General features: G+C 36.9%; 1 protein-coding gene across 5 annotated transcripts in view; it reads right to left on the reverse strand.

Moving 5' to 3' along the window:
- LOC135608352 (glycine--tRNA ligase, chloroplastic/mitochondrial 2-like) overlaps positions 1-18,033 on the reverse strand; it is a 53,856-nt gene that overhangs the window by 27,413 nt on the left and 8,410 nt on the right. For 4 of the 5 annotated variants that reach the window (XR_010485496.1, XR_010485497.1, XM_065101151.1 and 1 more), the window contains exons 8-17: positions 17,352-17,426; positions 17,202-17,272; positions 14,695-14,811; positions 14,507-14,608; positions 14,212-14,335; positions 10,943-11,026; positions 10,589-10,675; positions 5,744-5,845; positions 5,079-5,142; positions 1,937-1,992 (exon numbers count right to left, since the gene is read on the reverse strand). Coding sequence is in view for 3 of the 5 variants with exons in the window: in XM_065101151.1 (XP_064957223.1) it covers positions 1,937-1,992; positions 5,079-5,142; positions 5,744-5,845; positions 10,589-10,675; positions 10,943-11,026; positions 14,212-14,335; positions 14,507-14,608; positions 14,695-14,811; positions 17,202-17,272; positions 17,352-17,426 (882 nt within the window). In the remaining 2 variants the exon portion in view is untranslated. The remainder of the gene's footprint in view (positions 1-1,936; positions 1,993-5,078; positions 5,143-5,743; positions 5,846-10,588; positions 10,676-10,942; positions 11,027-14,211; positions 14,336-14,506; positions 14,609-14,694; positions 14,812-17,201; positions 17,273-17,351; positions 17,427-18,033) is intronic. The other variant, XM_065101163.1, reaches the window with a different exon arrangement.

Raw genomic sequence — 18,033 nt, forward strand, 5'->3', positions numbered from 1 at the left:
AACTTTCATATGATCCATTACATATTAAATCAGCTGGTAAATCATGCCACTGATTTGCTGGTAATTTTTGGAGTGAATATTGACGATATAAATGGGTAGGAATGTTCCCCCTTGATCTGAAATGTGATTTAAATTTTAAACTATGATAACTCCAGGGCTATCTTTGATAGATAATTTCTCTTATTAGAGAATACACAACTAATGGGTAGGGCAAAAAAATCCCCTCTATCTGACATGTAATTAAAGCCCCAACAACTCCAGAGCTTTCTTATCAGTACTAGGCAACACAAGAAAAATATCATAAATTCATAATTCTTTTGCCAATAATTTAGTTCAGCAGCTGATAACTGAATGATGTTACATCCTTTGTTTTGTCTCCTTTGTTGAAGCAGCTCATGGCTAATGAAACCAGGTATTGGTACCACTAATTGCAACTTTTTTCAAAATTCTGTTGAATAAAATATCTTCAAATTCTACCAGAAAAATTATATATAAATATATATATATATATATATATATATAAAATAATGATTTCAATCACAATTGAATGTTGGTCTTGATAAATTATGACTTGTCTAGTACCAATATGCTAAAAATATACCAACTTATACCACCTACTATCACCTAAAAAAATAGAAAAAACATATAGCAACCCATATGGTCTAGGGTTTTGAATACCGGTCTGTATCGACATACCGAGCTCTGCTCAATACGGTATGTACCGATATATACTGTCGGTACACCAGGGCGTATCTAAAACCTTAAAAATACCTTCATCTACCACGCCAGGGTGTACCGACCGGTACGCCTTGATAACAGTCGAAATCCAAGGTGGTACTGGTTAGTACGCTTCAGTACTGGTCAAAACACTGGTACTGCCCAATAGAGGACAGTCCGCATACCGATATCCTCTCAGACCGATACATACCGCCCGTACCAAGCGGTACATATTGAAATTGAGAACCCTAATATAGTCTACTATCAATCCTTAACTGGAGCAGCAAATTCCAATTTATACCAACCAGTACAATCAAAATTTGTTTCCTTGCTATATAACATCGAAATATATAAATAATCGACTTAAATTTGTATTGAACCATGAGATATAAGTTACAGCGATTACCTAACTATATCATAAATAGAAGCAAAAAAATGGATGATAAGAGGATCATTTGTACTCTCATCTTTTTCTTATTACCTATGGAGCCACATCTTACTTAAAAATTAGTTTTTCTCCTACTTAAAAATTATGTACTACTTGCTAGAGACATTTTTATATTGAAAGGTTCAAACTAACAAGAAAAACAGTAATTAATCAAGAAGCTATTTCACTCAATTATTAACATTTCCTTTTGAAGTGACCCAAGATTCTTTTGAGAGAACTCTTTCTAAAGAGTATGTTAGTGTCTCACGTTAACTTTTTGGCTTTGTAGATCAAGTGGTGGGAATTGTTTTTTAAGATGGATTTATTTAGGGTCAGATGTGTTGTAGTTAGTCACTTAGTGTATAGTTGGTTATATGAACTCCTGTAATGAACTATAACGTATGTTTTAGTTACTATTGGTAGTTTGAGCTTTGAAGTGTAAATCATGCATTAGTTTACTCCGAAATAAAAAAAGCTTGAGAGAAATCAGCCATACATACTAAACTCATGTCTCACAACACGATATATCATTTTCAATACCATTTAGCTTTAGTAAGTTTAGCATCCATGGGCAATCTTAGGCCCATAATGACCGTTCTCACAAAATCTACTTAGGTCACCAGTGCTAGCCTTCTGCCCCTCTGCCTATCCATGTCTCTACTTAAAATGAACTTATAACAGCAAACTTAACATCTACGTTCATAATTTACAAAATTACATTTAGCAAAAAAAGTAGTGCAAGATTATCCCCATAAACAAACTGATTTTGTCATAAAAGATGAAGTACAGAACCTCAAAAGCAGATTGTGCAGATTCCTTCACCTTAATATATATGTATTCTGTCTTCCCTGCAACAGATAGATATTGAAAGTGATAATCAATAGTGGTCATATTTACTTCGAGGAAAAAAGAAAGTAGTATATAAAGGTCAAAATTGAATACTTAATATGTATACATCATGAAATTTCAAAATGAAATCTCATGCAATCGACTGGTACATCAACTCGTGCATGGCCTAAAGCAAGAAAAGAGATGCATAACAAACCATGTCTAAGGTCTTGTTTCAAATGACATTATACAGATCTGGAGGATTCTTTAAGTGAAATGTTATGAACTATAGAAAATTTACTACAACAAAGAAGCTAGTCTAAAATTTTAAACAATGTTGCTATTGTGTGATTGCCTTTAGATTGGTTCTCCAATCATCTTGTAAAAATTCAAGAAACCATTGGAGTGTGTAATAATTTTTCTTTTTTTCTTCTATCTTCTAAAATCTTGTCCTCTGCCATTTTCATTTGTCACCCCCTTTTTACTTTCTTTGTTACCTATGCAACATGTATCTACAAGCAGCAGACCAGATCAACAATCTTAGTAATAAGCCATTTCATGCTATCTATTAACAATTATAGAAGATACTGTTAACAGACCAAACTAACACATTCTATCACATCAAGGCTGGAGCTTGGTCAGTTTACTTAGGATATCTATGAGCAGATTCAGACCTGAATAATCCACTACAAAATTGAAGCAAAATGCTAGCTCCCTGCTGTTCTCCCTTTTCTAAGAAAGTTCAATCCTGCAGATCAACCAAAAACACAATCCTGGAAACCACACAATCAAATATTCCAATTCATTGAGCACAAAACCTAAAGCCTGTGTGCTTTTTTTCGATCAAATAAAGATTCCTAACTGAACTAACAAAGCTATATAGAACTTAGAAAATTGTGAAATAAGTACATCACCCAATTTGGACATAAAGGTTAATTGCATAAAGAAAACCCGATTGTTGTAATTTCCAACCGATCTAAGCATTCCACCTCACCATACATTAACCATGGGCATATGATTTCGTAATAAGTTTCCCTTAACTACAGACAATACTGAACAAAGTATGAAGCCAGCAGGGAACTAAGAAAGGATAGACAGAATTTTAACAAACTGATTTACCTAATAGTGGATGACCAACTAGACTGAAATGGACCAACACCATGGCATGTATAAAATACAGCTCCTTGGCCTATGCACCACCCTCAAATTATGTAGACAAGATCATCGACTCCCTAACGTCGCCGCCATTATTGGTTGAGGTATTGTTGCCCACGTCACTGTCATGTCTCTGGACTGAGCGGGTTGTTAAATGTGATTGAGAAGGTGTTTCGTCGCCCGACTCGATTCTTTCCAACGGTACAACTGATGTTATTGCCTTCTTCTTTGCCTTTGCAAACTGGGTGGACGACCGTGACGATTGGGTGTCTCTAGTTTCTCGAGCAGTCTGACTCGATGTTGTCCGGCTCCTTCTGCCACATTCTAACCGAAGGAAATCTTCCTCTTAATCCTCCCAAATTTGATCCAATCCACAAATCGTAACTTTGTTGAGTTTAGGAGAATGAAAATGTAAAAATGAGAGAGAGATATGAGTGAGAATGAGTTTTAGAGAGTTGAAGAGATTCAGAAAGTAATATAAGTTGAAAGAGGGGGGAGGAAAGGGTTTTTAGTTCAAACGATCTCATCCCTTCATCGGTAACGATCGAAATTCGACCATTACCAACTGGTACAGGTGGGTAACGATCGGATTTCAACTGTTACCGCCCGGTACAGACCTCATATCGCCCGATACAAGGTCAAGTTATGGTACCACTCAGTAGAGGATGGTCCGCGTACCAGTCCCATGTCAGACCGGTACGTACCGTTATGGGTCGGTACAGCAAACCCTGGTTGAGACTTGTATTATTATATCAATAACAGAACAGTGATAGACTACTTCAGTTAGCTCTTCTCCCTATCTTGTTCTGCCAGAGGCACTACTTCTCCAAAGAAGTATGTCCTACAAAGAGGGAGAATTATAACAATACTAGGCTTTAGATTAGCCATGATGGTAAAACACATTGGAAACTAAGGATTATAGTAAAAAAGTAGTAGCAGATAGAGTATTTATCATGCAAAGAACTCGAATGTCGAAAGAGAGTTCAAAAACACCAAAACTAATACTTAATCTCAAATTTCAGATCAAAAAAGGACTAGTTACAACCAGCGCTATGGCTCTATTTGTAGACCTAATAAATGTTTCTAAATTTCAAATTGAACTTTTAGACGTGGAAAAATGGGGATAGAAACATTTCTTTTTTATTTTTGGAAAACCATGTAATTCCATGTAAAGAGACCCTCCAACTTCAGAAAAATCCTAATTTCTTAAGAACTCTCTAGAAGTAATCCAATAAATATAACAAACCTAGACTTGCCATAACTCAACTGTAGACTCAAATTGGCTAAACAAGACCTCGACTAACATCAAATATGGATCATCGATTCCATAACCATACTAAAAGCCAACATCACACAAACATATTGCACGATAGATTCAGCCCTACATATTACGTAACATGTCGAATCAGAAGAGGAGTATGTCTCAGTTTGTAGATGATTTCTATATATCGACAAGCACATTCAGCATCACAAAGCATTTAAGGAACGTCAAGAAGACAATTTTCATGACCTGCAGACATACATAAATATTATAATTTCTCTTCCCAGACAGCCAAAAGCTCACAGTTATCAACAAAGGGAAATGGTTCAGAAATAATTAAAAAGAACAGCAAAGCAGAAAATTCTACTTCCAATACAGAAGTAGCACCACTTGGTTGTATGACTGACAGCATCCAGTTAAGAAAAAAGCAAATGGAGTAAAAACACCATTTTTCATTTGAAGCATGATGCGAGCAAAGCACAATCTGCAATATCGCTTACACAATAGGAAAGTCAATGTTTCTGGTGGAAAACATGATTTTGCTATGGCTGAAAATTGTTGTTATACTTTGGGGAGAAGATCATTATCTTTGGCACTAGGATGGCCTCTAGATAAAAGTGTCTTTGATGGAAAATTTAGATTATGAAGCACCAAAGGTGAATGCACGACACAGAGAAGAATAGTACTAACCTTCAAATTTCTTGTATAGACAGCCAATAGCTACACAGTTCTTACGGCAGAATCCCTCAGCAGCCTGACAGCATATATTGATGTTTTATACCAACAAAAAAGAACATGGATAAGCTTTTAGCTAAAGAGTGTTGAACAACAAAAACCAAGGCTAGCTTTAGCTTTAGCTTTAACATTCAAAACTATTCTATGAAGAATTGGACTATTATGTTATTTTAATTACTTCTCACAAAAATCTGACAGTTAAATTATGCTGATGTAACAAGGACACATCATACAACCTCTAATACTTAAACAGCTGATTCTTTGATATTTTGAAGTTCAGATATCCATCACCTTTTACATATGTATGTGTGCAACATGATGTTAGACAAAAAACAGCAAATAAAGTGATCATTATATCAGAAGATAAGTAGTTGAAAGTTGAAACATGAAAGAACATATGCCATGCATTTAGGATCAATAATGGAATGAAAACGAGAGAGGGAATAACCTTCTTCTTGCCACCATAAAAGTTAAGAAAAAAAGACACAGCTTTATGTCAAACTAAAGGTATGCATATATTTCAATACGTGATATGAAGTCTGTTGGTAGAGACAATATCCTTCATATATAGAAGCATACTACATCAGAAGTTTCATTAGGAACTGAAGCAACCAATGAACCTTAGTAGGATTTCCTTCAGAATCAAATGCCTTTGCTGCAGGAGGACCTCGAACTTCAACCTCATTTTCTGCTTGCTTATGACTGAGGCTCTCAACAAAAATCTGTGAATTGGCCCAAAAGTTTATTAGTTATAAAATGATGGCATTCAATCAGTGACAATGATCAATGAGAATAATTATGATAAATACTTCCAGTGTACTGCAAAATTGCAAATTGAACCATCAAAATGTCATCTTCTTGATTGCTTTGGTACCTCAAAAGGCTATCAGAATTTAAAGTAATAAGTAATAATTAACAAATATACATGATTGATGGTATCGTTTTCAGGATTTAAGTTAAGGGCCGAGATTAAAATAGCTTTTAAAAATATATGGTCCCATCTATTGATCACTATTTGCATATAACTTTTTTTATACAACCATATATATAAGATCCAACATAATTATAAGATCACTATTTTGAACTATCAGGATTTGTAAAACATATCTGGAAACGGTTTGCAAACAGTTGCAAGTAGGAATGTATCATGGGGATCTTGAAACTTCCATTTGTTCATACATGAGCAAGTCTGATTTTGTTGTTAATTAAATGAGCCATCAGAGATAGTAACAACAAATTAAGTCAAGCAGTTAATAAAACCATTTTTAGGATAGTAAAATACATGACCAGGATAAAAAAAACAAAAAATGCCTTTCTGTTGTTAGTATATCATCCTGGTTTCACATGTAGAACACCATTAAGAATTCAATATTATAGAACCTTTTGGTATAATCCTCAAATCATAAGCATCAAATCCATATGTTTACTCAATCCAAACTTCATCAGGTTAAGAATAACTACTTAAGTAGGGTAAAGGTCTAGCAGAGAGAACAGGGAGAGCACAGATGCTTCTTGGAATATTGAAACTTTTATTTATTAGCACAACATGTCTGGCAGATCATTGCTACCCTAATAAGTTATTAGGTTCAGAAAAACCAATTGAAAAGCTAAGAAAATAATAGCACAGTTTTATAACATCAAAATCTAAGGCCCAGATAAAAGCTTATTCTCATTGTTTTCAGTGTCTAGGTTGATATGATCCATAAAGCATAATATTCAATTTTATTTGACCTTTCTCAGTTCTTAAACAACTAATTAATCAGGGAAAATCCTAGTATTGACTTCAGATGCATTCTTCGAGAGTCGCCACTACAGAAACAACCACCTTTCTTGGTGAGGAGGAAGGAGTCCAGAACTCTCTTCAGTATCATGCCACAGCAACTAAAAAAGCAGCTATCAGCTACTGCTTTCACCCAAACAGTACACCGTGCATTAAACCCCAAACCTCATCAACCGAACGCGAAGACAAAGAATGTTATCAACTGTTAATGACATTTTTGACTTGCATACTTTCCCAACAAATAGAACCAAACTTGAACTATAGCAAGTGAACTTGGAAACCGGCAGGACTTAAACATAACTAGACACGAAACTTCACGAAACTAACTCAACTGACTTGATAAAAAGTACAGTAAATTAATACATCTTAATCAACATGTTGAATTCTAATCAAACTAGATAACTTCTCAAATTATCATTAAAGATAACTGACTATCCCAGAAAAACTCATGTTAGACCAGATTAAACTAAACCTATCTACGACTTACCTAGGACTCAACTGATATTGTCCTGGGTCACTTTATGTGTTAAAGCTAGTGTGGCACCATGTAGATGAAGATATCCACATTATGTCTTTGTCATCCATGTAGATGTGACTTGTGATGTAGAGGCAGCAAACACAGATTTAGTGGGTCCACAGCAATCCATGTGTGCATGAATTAGCACCTTGCAGATGTACTTCCCTATCTAAATATTTAGATGCACTTGGCACCATGTAGATTACACAAATGCCCTTTTATTCACATAGATAAATTAAAATTAGTCAAATGACATTAAGTCTTGAGTCATAGTTTACAAAAAGTGCAAACCGTAGGTGGTCACATGCCAAGGGTTCTTGTTTAAAAGGACCAGAGTACGATGCCCAGGAAGAGCAGGAGTGGAAAGTGAAATTTACATTCTATTGTTGTATTCTAACAAAAAAGCAAATATTATTTTGGTCTAGCAACAAAGATGATAACACCAAAACAATCCAGGGATTGAAATGGATGAAGAGCAAGAAAGCAAAGGGTTTACTGCTGTTGTTCTGTGAAAAAGGGAGCAATTTTTCTGTTGAAGCAGGTTTCTATTGTGGCTACAAAAGAGATTCCTTTGTGTTCAAAGTTGAGCTGGTGGCCAAAATGGAAGTTCAGAAGAAAAAGAAATGTTTGACAGGCAGGCATCCAGTATCCCATCAACAATTAGCACAAGAGCAACAACGTCATTACCTAACCGTCAACATCCATGGCTCACTTGAGCACCAGATCATGGAGAACAAAGACATGTGACAAGCATGTGGTTATTAAGGTTCGCCTCACCGGTTCAAACCGGTGTGCCAATCGGCCAACAGCACAATACATGCCACTCTGTGCCAATGTACCATGTGTTGGTACAATGGGGCATACCGGCGACATAAAAAAAAGAGCAAAAAAAAGCTCCAGAAATTTAAAAAAAATAAAAAAGTTATATTAGGGTTTTTAAATTGAAAATAAATATAATTTTAGTATAATTTTAGCAAAAAAAATTTAAATTAGGAAAAAATAATGGCACATATCTTTTTCAGACTTTGAGGAACAGCTTTGTAGAGTTTAAGAGAGTACAGATGAGATAATGAGAAAAATATGAGTGAGAAAGTGATTGAATAGATGAGTTAAAGAGAGTGAAAGAGGAGAGAATGAGGGCGTAAAAACCCTTTCTACTGGATCAAACGGTCAGATGGACCGTTTAAATCAAATCAATCCTAGCCCTTGATCGGTATCAGTCGAAATTCGACCGTTATCGATCGGTATAGGTTGGTAACGATCGGATTTCGACCGTTTTGGCTGGTACAAACCTTGTATCGAGCAATATACTGCCATTTAACATAAACTACCCGATATCGGGTGATCCGCATACTGGTCCTTGTAGGACTTGTACTTACCGCTTGTATCGGGTGGTATACTGTGGCACAACAAACCTTGGTGGTTATGACCTTCCATCCACAATCATCACAATGATTGAGTATCAACACATTAAACAAGTCTATCAATGCTACCACCTAAACTTAACAAAAGACCCCTTAGTAACCATGGGGTATCAAAAATTTTATTCAACTTTTTCGAAGAAAGTAATTTGAAGCAGTGATTTAAAAAGCACTAGGCGCCAAGGTCCAAAAACGCCCGAGGCGCTAGGTGCTCGCCAAGGTGCTCGTCCGAGCGAAGTGAGGCGCTAAAATATAAAAATATATAATATAATTAATAAATATAATTTTTTAAATTTTTTAAATAAAATATGCTATTAAATTAATCTAATAAATACAAATACTATTACTAGTATACAGTTAATAGTATATTGTATACTGTTAACAGTATATTGTATACTATTAACAGTATACTATCGAAAGAGGAGAAGAGTGTAAGGGAAGAGTCGGAAGACCGAGGGTGTTGAATGAGAAGAGCGGGAGCGGCAGCTGCAAGCAACGACAGTGGCAGCGGCAACAGCGAGCAACAGCAGCGACAGCGGGAGCGGCAAGCGACGACAGTGGCACCGGTAGCAACGAGCAGCGGGAGAGGCGAGCGGAGACAGTGGCGACAGTAGCAGCGGCAGCGGCAGCGGTGAGCGGCAGCGGCAGCGGCAACGAGAGCGGCGACAACAGCGGCAACGAGCAGCGGCGACAGTAGCGTGAACGGCGAGCAGGGTTAGGGTTGGGGAAGTCACGCTAATATCGGTGCTTTAGTTGGTTCGATTGAACCAAATAAAGCACCGGAGACCGAACCAGACCTTAAACGCTGGTTCGGTCGCCTGGTTTAACCCAGGCACTTGCCCGAAGCGCCCGGCGCCTAGGCTCGGGCGAGCGCCCAGGCGGCGCCTCTTTGAAGCGCGCCGCCTGGAAATGAAGCGAGGCGCTCTGGCCTCGCGTCACCCGAGCGCCTTTTTAAATCACTGATTTGAGGAAAGAATTTAGATTCATTGACACAAATCCCAAGCCATTTCCTTTGTGGGATTAATTACTACTACAACAAGAAAAGCAATAATGGCCACATCATAACAAATATGAAGTCTAATGCAGCAATGTTTAAATTTGTTAAATTTATAAACAATTATTACTACATCAATTTGAAACTAGAAGCATCAAAAATATACAAGAGGCTCTAGCATATATGGGGTCTGGTCTAGCAAATAATAGGTCTAGAGAGAATCAATATATGCCTTACCCTACAAGCAAAAAGACAATTTCAATAACTGGAACCTGATCATCAAAGTGAAAATGAGCAACCTTCTCATGATACCAAGGCTTGTCCTCTTGAACTACAAGAAACACTTTTGTTTTTCCCTTTTTCTTTCTTTTTTTTTTTTGCGACACTTTTGATATTACCCGATGCATTCATCCATAAGAAAACAGGGAATATTGGACCAAAAGGCTTGGTACAAGTGTCGACTGAAGATGGACTATTTGTTAATAGTTGTTTTTATGTTTGATCATTCGATAATGCACAGACCAGTAGATTCAGTTAGAACAAGTTCACAGAGATACAAGGCTCAAATACAAGAAACTATACTCACATAGGCTACTATATTAGGACATCAAACAGGAGCAATGTTGGAAACAGAATTTATCATATTTATAGGCATTAGAAAATTCAATTGCACTTCAAATTATAAGTATCAAAAATAAATTCCACTACTCAAGATTCACCAAATTCTAGGACACTACAGATGAGAGTTGTTACCACTAGTCGTCGTGGTGTACCATATGCTGAAACTTTACCGTGACTCAGTCTTCGTTTTTCCAGCAACTCTACGGTAAGATTTTTGAGCTGCAACAAGTGTGAAAAAGTTACACAATTAGAGAAATCATTTTTTTTCATTTTGAAAAAGTCAACTGCATATCTAGCAACCAGGACATGAAGTAAATTAGGATGAAGCCCTAAGTATCCACCAACATAATCATACTGACATCTGAAACAAAACCTAACACTGCAGTCAACACTCACTGCATCAAGATGCATCAAGTTCACTAGTTGAACTATGAGAAAAGTATTACCCAACTAAAGGCTACTTTGTTTAAAAGGAAGGAGCAGTACTTGATTACTTGCTTCATTTACATCATGTGGGGGCATCTCTTCAGTGCCAATTTCAAGAACAAATGCTCCAGGCTGCTCCATCACCTGCTAGTATAGAAACACAAGATAAAAAACAAGGGAAAAGAGAAAATCATTATCAAAGATGGAATGTAAATTGAATACTTAGTGCAGGAGTTCAATTTAAACAACAGAAACTATTAAGTCTATATAACAACATGACGGAAAAGATTAGGTAAAAAAGAGAATAAAACAAAAAAATGCAGAAATGACTCAAAATCAAGCAAACAAGGATTCTTTTCCTTTCTCTTCATCTTCTTCCTTTTTTTGTTTACATTTTTCCCCATGTTCCCCTTTGCAGATCCCCGATACAAAGAGTACAAGGGCAGATTGGATGGACCCAGAGGTTTTCGCAGCGGAATTAACTGGATCCCAAGAAATTAATATTTCTAAGATTTGAGTATTTACGGTGTGGGGAGCCAGGTGCTGTGGTCCATGCCACCAACCCGACAAGGGCATCAAAATGGTATGTACCATGTGGTATGTACCAATCGAGACAGAACATTGAACCAATTCACAAGTTATTATCTTCTCTATATACTTGAAGAATTATGTGCCAAAATAGTTTAAGTCATGACAAATAGATCAAAGATGTTGGTGAGTCACTCTTTATTCATAACAATTTGTAACTATATATTGTAGCACTTAAAAAATCATCCTTCTCATTGTTTAACATTCCATATTTAAAATACTTTTATTTCTATATCCATACCATAAGGCAAGGTTTGCCTTACCGGTCTATACCGGTGTACCGACAAGTCATCAATACAATACGTACCGAGGCATACCAGCGTATCGTCTGTCAGTACATTGGAGTGTACCGACAATATACCCGAAATCATAAAAAATAGCTCAAAAAATACTTTAAAAAAAAAATAGATTAGGGTTATTAAGTTGGAAATAAATATAAATTTAGTATAATTTTAACAAAAATAATCTAAATTGGGAAATAATAGTGACACATTTCTTTTTCGAGCTTTGAGGTGATACGTTCTGAATTGTCCTTCCATTAATATTGAATTATTTACAAGGAAATGATTTGAATTATTAGATTATTTTTTAAACAACTTAAACTTTAAGATTCAAATGAATCAAGTAATTAATCGAAGGAGATACCTGGTTCTACCACCAAAAAGAACAATAAGACTCCACGAGTGGTAGATTAGGATCCTCGATCATATGTATCTGCATATCAATTTGATATGTTTGTCAGACTCAATCCTGAAATTGATCTCACGATATAGTATACTGATACATCATATATCATTAGTGCATCAATGTGGTAATAGTCATAGTCTGATCGTTGTGAAGTGTAAACCACATCCGTCCGAGGCGGCTCATGAGGTAAGGATGAATGTGGCATGTATTAGTGCGGAGCATGGAGAATGTCAGAACTTCGACTTTCGCTACCGATCTGCTACTCCGTTTCGTAAAATCAATCACCGTACTGCTGCTGGTCGTAAGATTTTCCATAATACGACGGCTATGAATACGATGACCTTCGCTCTGTGTCTACGTCGTGTAGGCTCTATCACATCTACTCAAAATCATCCACTACCTTCCCCTTCCATGTATAAACTTGACCAATACCTCATTAAGCTCCATGATCAGAATCTTGGGGTGCATGTGTAAAATACTACTCCTCAGCCCATGCACCACCCTCAAATTGTGTACACGGGACCATCGACTCCTTGGCATCGCCACCATCATCGATCGAGGCACTGCTGTCCACGTCGCTGCCATGTTTCTGGACCGAACGGGTTATTGAATGCGATTATGAAGGTGTCACTTCACCCGACTCGATTCTTTCCAACAATGCAGTTGATGCTATTGCCTTTCCCTTTGTCTTTGCCTTTGTACACTGGACGGACGACTGTGACGGTTGGATGTCTCTTGATAAAAGTATTCTTCTTCTTAATCCTTCCAAATTTGATCCAATCCACAAATCATGGCTATGTTGAGTTTAAGGGAGTGAAAATATAAGAATGAGAAAGAGATGTGAGTGAGAAAGAGTTCGTGAGAGTAAAATAAGTTGAAAGAGAGGGGAGGAAAGGACTTAAAAACCCTTTCCTATGGTTCAAACGATTAATTTGACCGTTTGAAATAGGGCAATCTCGGCCCTTGATTAGTAACAATCGAAATCTGACCGTTATCAATCGATATAAGTCAGTAATAGTCGGATTTCAACTGTTACCGCCTGGTATAGACCCTGTATCGCCCGATATGAGGTCATGTAATGATATCGCTCAATAGAAGGTGGTCCACGTACCGGTCCCATACGTACGGCTCATATCGGGCAATACAGGTCAACACGATGAACCTTGCCATAAAGTGTTCATTTATTTAAGATATGGCATGTATGCATCACTATACAGTGATTTAAAAAGGCGCTCGGGCACTCGCCTAGGCGCTCGAGCGAGGCGAGACGAGGCCCGAGCGCCTCGCTTCACTTCCAAGCGCCACTTGGGCGCTCGCCCGAGCCCAGGCACTGGGCGCTTCGGGCGAGCGCCTGGGTTAAACCAGGCGACCGAACTAGGATTTTAGGTATGGTTCAGTCTCCGGTGGTTAGTTGGTTCAATCGAACAAACTAAAACCGATATCAGATGTCGCTGCCCAACCCTAACCCTGCTCGTTACTGCTCCCGCTCCCGCTGCTCGCCACTATCGCTGCCGCTGTCGCCGCTCGCCATTCTGACTGCTCGCCACTGCCACTGTTCGCTGTTGCTGCCATTGTCGTCGCTCCCGTTGCCGCTACAGCTTCCTCTTTTCTCAGTCAGCACCCCTTTACACTCCTCTTCCTTCTTCTCCTTCTATATACTGTTAACAGTATACTAATAATAGTATTTATATTTATTAGATTAATAATATATTATTTTAATTTTAATACTGTTAATTTTCTTAATTTAATAGCATATTTTTATTTAAAATTTTAAATAATTATATTTATTAATTATATTACATATTTTAGCGCCTCGCTTCGCTCGGGCGAGTGCCTAGCGCCTCGGGCGTTTTTAGACCTTAGCGCCTTTTGGCGCCTAGTGCTTTTTAAATCACTGTCACTATATCATGTCATATCTACTCTAAGATATATTAGATCATGATAGATGGCTAAGAAGTTTTCAAGTCATGATACATGGCCCATCTTCAAAAAATCAGTAATGCTTTAGCGATAATCCTGAACCAAAGAATAAAATAGAATAAAAATAAAGGAACCTTCTTCGATCCTGGATTTGGAAACTTTTGGAACATAAGATGGTTTCCTTCCAAAGAAATTCCTAATGGATGCCCAAGAGTTTCTCGTGTCTTCACCCAAAGTTGAGCACATTGCCGAGCAAGACTGCAGAATTTAAGATAATAAGCACAGAAGTCAATAATACTATTTAATCCTTTATTGCAGAATCAGGCAAAAGAAACCATATCACTGAAAGTACAACCCTCTACTTCCACAATATCTATTATACATAACTTTAAACATACATCAGTTCTATACAAGAGCAAATAGTCTCACCTACGCATGCGACCAAAATATCTAGCACGTTCAGTCACACCAACAAAGCCTCTAGAATCTAAAATATTAAAAGCATGAGAAGCCTTCAAAAGCTGATCATACCTAAGAGATTGTCAACCAAAAGTTATATTTAACAAAACTTGAACAGTTAATGTACGCTAGAATTGAAATAAAATTCTTAGACATACGCTGGAATTGGAAGTTCAAGGGCCAGCAAGGATTGAGCTTCTTCCTCAAAATTCTCAAAGCACTGTTGAATATGATCAATATTGGCATGCTCCAAATAATATGCACTCATTTCCTTCCTAAATCAGAAAACCCAACACTATTATCATGATAGTGCATGTCATGTACATTTCAGTTGACATTACAACAGTATATTATGATTGATCAAGCAATTATTTTGTCATCCATTAGCCCATAAAAGGCAAGATAAGCATTATAAAACAAGGTATGCAATACCGTGCAATTATTTTGTCATCCATTAGCCCATAAAAGGCAAGATAAGCATTATAAAACAAGGTATGCAATACCGTACCGATGTTTCGAGGTTGGTTCGGTATGGTACGGTACCATGTACCGAGCAGTACACCAGGGCGTACCAAGCGGTTTTATATATTTCTTCCTTTTTTACTGTAGCACTGCTACAATATAACACTATAGCACTGTAGCACGTTCCGTCCGGTAGTGGACGGTCTGCGTACCCGTATGCCGTCGGACCAATACATACCACCCATACCGGGCGGTACCATTCGAAATTGCATACCAATTTCGAATATAAAGTAATCTTTGTAACTAATTCATCAACATTGAACATGAATTAAAGGTTGATTACAAGAATACAGACTTGGCTATAGAACATTTCAATAGTCAACTTCCAAACAAATACAAAGGAGAGTAATAAATAATCACCACTAGAATGTTACTAACTATAAAACAAAGACTGAATAAACTTTGACATTTTTATTTAGTAATCCTGATCAATTGAAATTTAAAATACAATCTGTTCTTCTAAAGCATGATTGTGACAACAAAAAACTGTATCATACTAAAAACATAAATATCAACTCTACAACATGATCATGCAAGAAACCATGGTTTGCAATACCGTATCGTACCGCTCGGTATGGGTGGTACATACCAGTCCGATAGAGAATTGGTATGGTGGTACATCAGTACACCTTAGTGTATAGTGTCAGTATGCTTAATACAGCTTGGTATGTACCATATCGACAGTTGATCGGTACATCGGTACAGTACGATATTCAGAACCTTACAAGAAACAACTGATATCTTATTAAGAAAATATATCCAATGAGACATTATAATGTCATTCTTTGTTTTATTACCTTGCAGATTGATATAGTACTCAGGATCACGTACATTAAGTAGTTTGTAATCTCTGAAACAAAATTCTTATCCAGTTAACATTATATGTTTGGAATAGATTACAAAACTAATGTTTTTTATATCCGTTCATCAATTGCTATAGCAAATTTTGCAACACAAATAAACATTTCCGTTTCTACCAGTGCCACCTGGGCACAAGCTGACCCCAACCTTGGGGGAGGTGGAATTACAGCCACAAGGGCGAAAAGCACACAACACACAAGCAGCAGACGAACTATAAGGATTAAACCCTCAGCTTCTTGAAATACACCCAGATGTACAAATGCATCAAGGGATTGTATAAACATACATTTAGCTACAACTATCACTGGATCTGAAATGATTATAATATTATATAACATAATCCAGTAAATTTTAGGTTTGGACTATAAATATCTATTAATAATTTAGATTCAATTGTACATTTCTTTATTTATAGATAATTATATATAAATTTGAATATGTTAATTGAATTTCATATGAAGCTTCATATGCTTCCATACATGTACGAGCTATGTTGTACTTTGACCACCAATATACCATGATCACTCCTTGTAACTTTGAGCATGCCATTCGTGTAGCTTGATTGCTTTCGTCAATTGATTTCTCCAGTCATGTTAGTACAGGTTAGTGCAGCCAACATGTGTAATTCACGAGTCAGTATTTCTCCAGCTTATTACTAATCGATTGGTCTCATGCTCCCTTCAAGTATGAGTTCAACCTCTTCATTCTATATCCTTCCAGTTTGAAAGACATTTGTGAAATTGATGCTAAACTAAAGTGTTCCAAACAAAAGTTCCTTAATTTTCTGAATCCTATGAATGCATTACCTCAAAGGGACATCAAATGCATCTAAATGTGCTCAAGCCCTCAAAAATACATGGACCCATTGATTGGACATTGTAAAGTACAGGCATCTGGTAGTTTCTTTCGGAGTGAGTAGTGGTGACTAAGGAGACTCCAAGGAAATCATTGTTGCAAAAATTAAACATCTACTGTCCTTTGTCCAAGAGTCAGCTCATGTTTCACTAGTGCTCTCACTTTTAGTGTTATGTCTTGCAAGAGTAATATTTAAGTTGTATATCTAGTTTCAGTTCATGTGGATGTAAATCTAAAAAGCTACAAGAATCAGATCTAACGAATCCTTTAAGGATAACAAAAAGTTCTCAATTGGAAGCTTTGTATCCTATCAAAAAACTGACAATATTGCGAAATATAATCTTGTGTAGGACTACTGAGAAAATATCATATAAGCAAAGATAAGAAACAAATATGTTGGAGAAGTAATTAGATATAAGCAATATACTCATTTTCCAAAAATAGTTCTCCATATGTAATTCCATCTGAATACTGGATCTTCTTGAAATGATTGACCCCCTGTCAAACATGCTTATTTCAAAAGTGCTTTATAAGAGAAAAAAATGATGTAATATTTTCATGATCCACAAATCTTTACCTGAAGTAACATAAGGATTCTTTCAAGACCATAAGTTATTTCCACAGAAATGGGCAAAAGTGGAAGGCTTCCAGCCTGAAAGATAATTTTATTAATATCAATTGTCATCAGCATGCTGTATCTCTTGAAAGCTTGAGAGCTACAGAGTTATTTTAAGGTCCAAAACTTAATATTACAAATGAAAGAGAAAGAATTGCAGGATAAAGTTCATAACAAAATCAATAATATGGACACTTCCATATATAAAAAATATATTTAGACAGTGATAAATGACAATAACACAAATGATGGAAGCCACTACAAACATAAAAGGGTGAACGAATACATGAGGCTCCCAGCAATGCAAGGTATGGGAAAAGTCAATACATCCAAGCTCCAGCTTTACCCCTACAGATAGTGGCATGGAGGAAGTGGCAACCCGATGAAGCAACGGGACAGCAGTGGTAAGGTGGCAAGGTGGTGGAGGGACAATCACGAGATGGCGAGGAGGGGAGGGAGACATATCGGGAGAAAGAAAGAGAGGGGAGAGGGATAGGCTTATCGCTCGATGTCCCGATTTTAATCATTAAGACTGGGTAGTAAGTCAATTTGGTAGGTGTTAAATCAGATTCTGCATACTTCCCATATCGGTAGGGTTACCAATAACCCTTTTTCAGACAGGACAGCACAAACGGTCATTTTC

This window comes from Musa acuminata, chromosome BXJ1-2 (genome assembly GCF_036884655.1).
Source record: "Musa acuminata AAA Group cultivar baxijiao chromosome BXJ1-2, Cavendish_Baxijiao_AAA, whole genome shotgun sequence".
In the NCBI taxonomy this organism is placed as follows: Eukaryota; Viridiplantae; Streptophyta; class Magnoliopsida; order Zingiberales; family Musaceae; genus Musa; species Musa acuminata.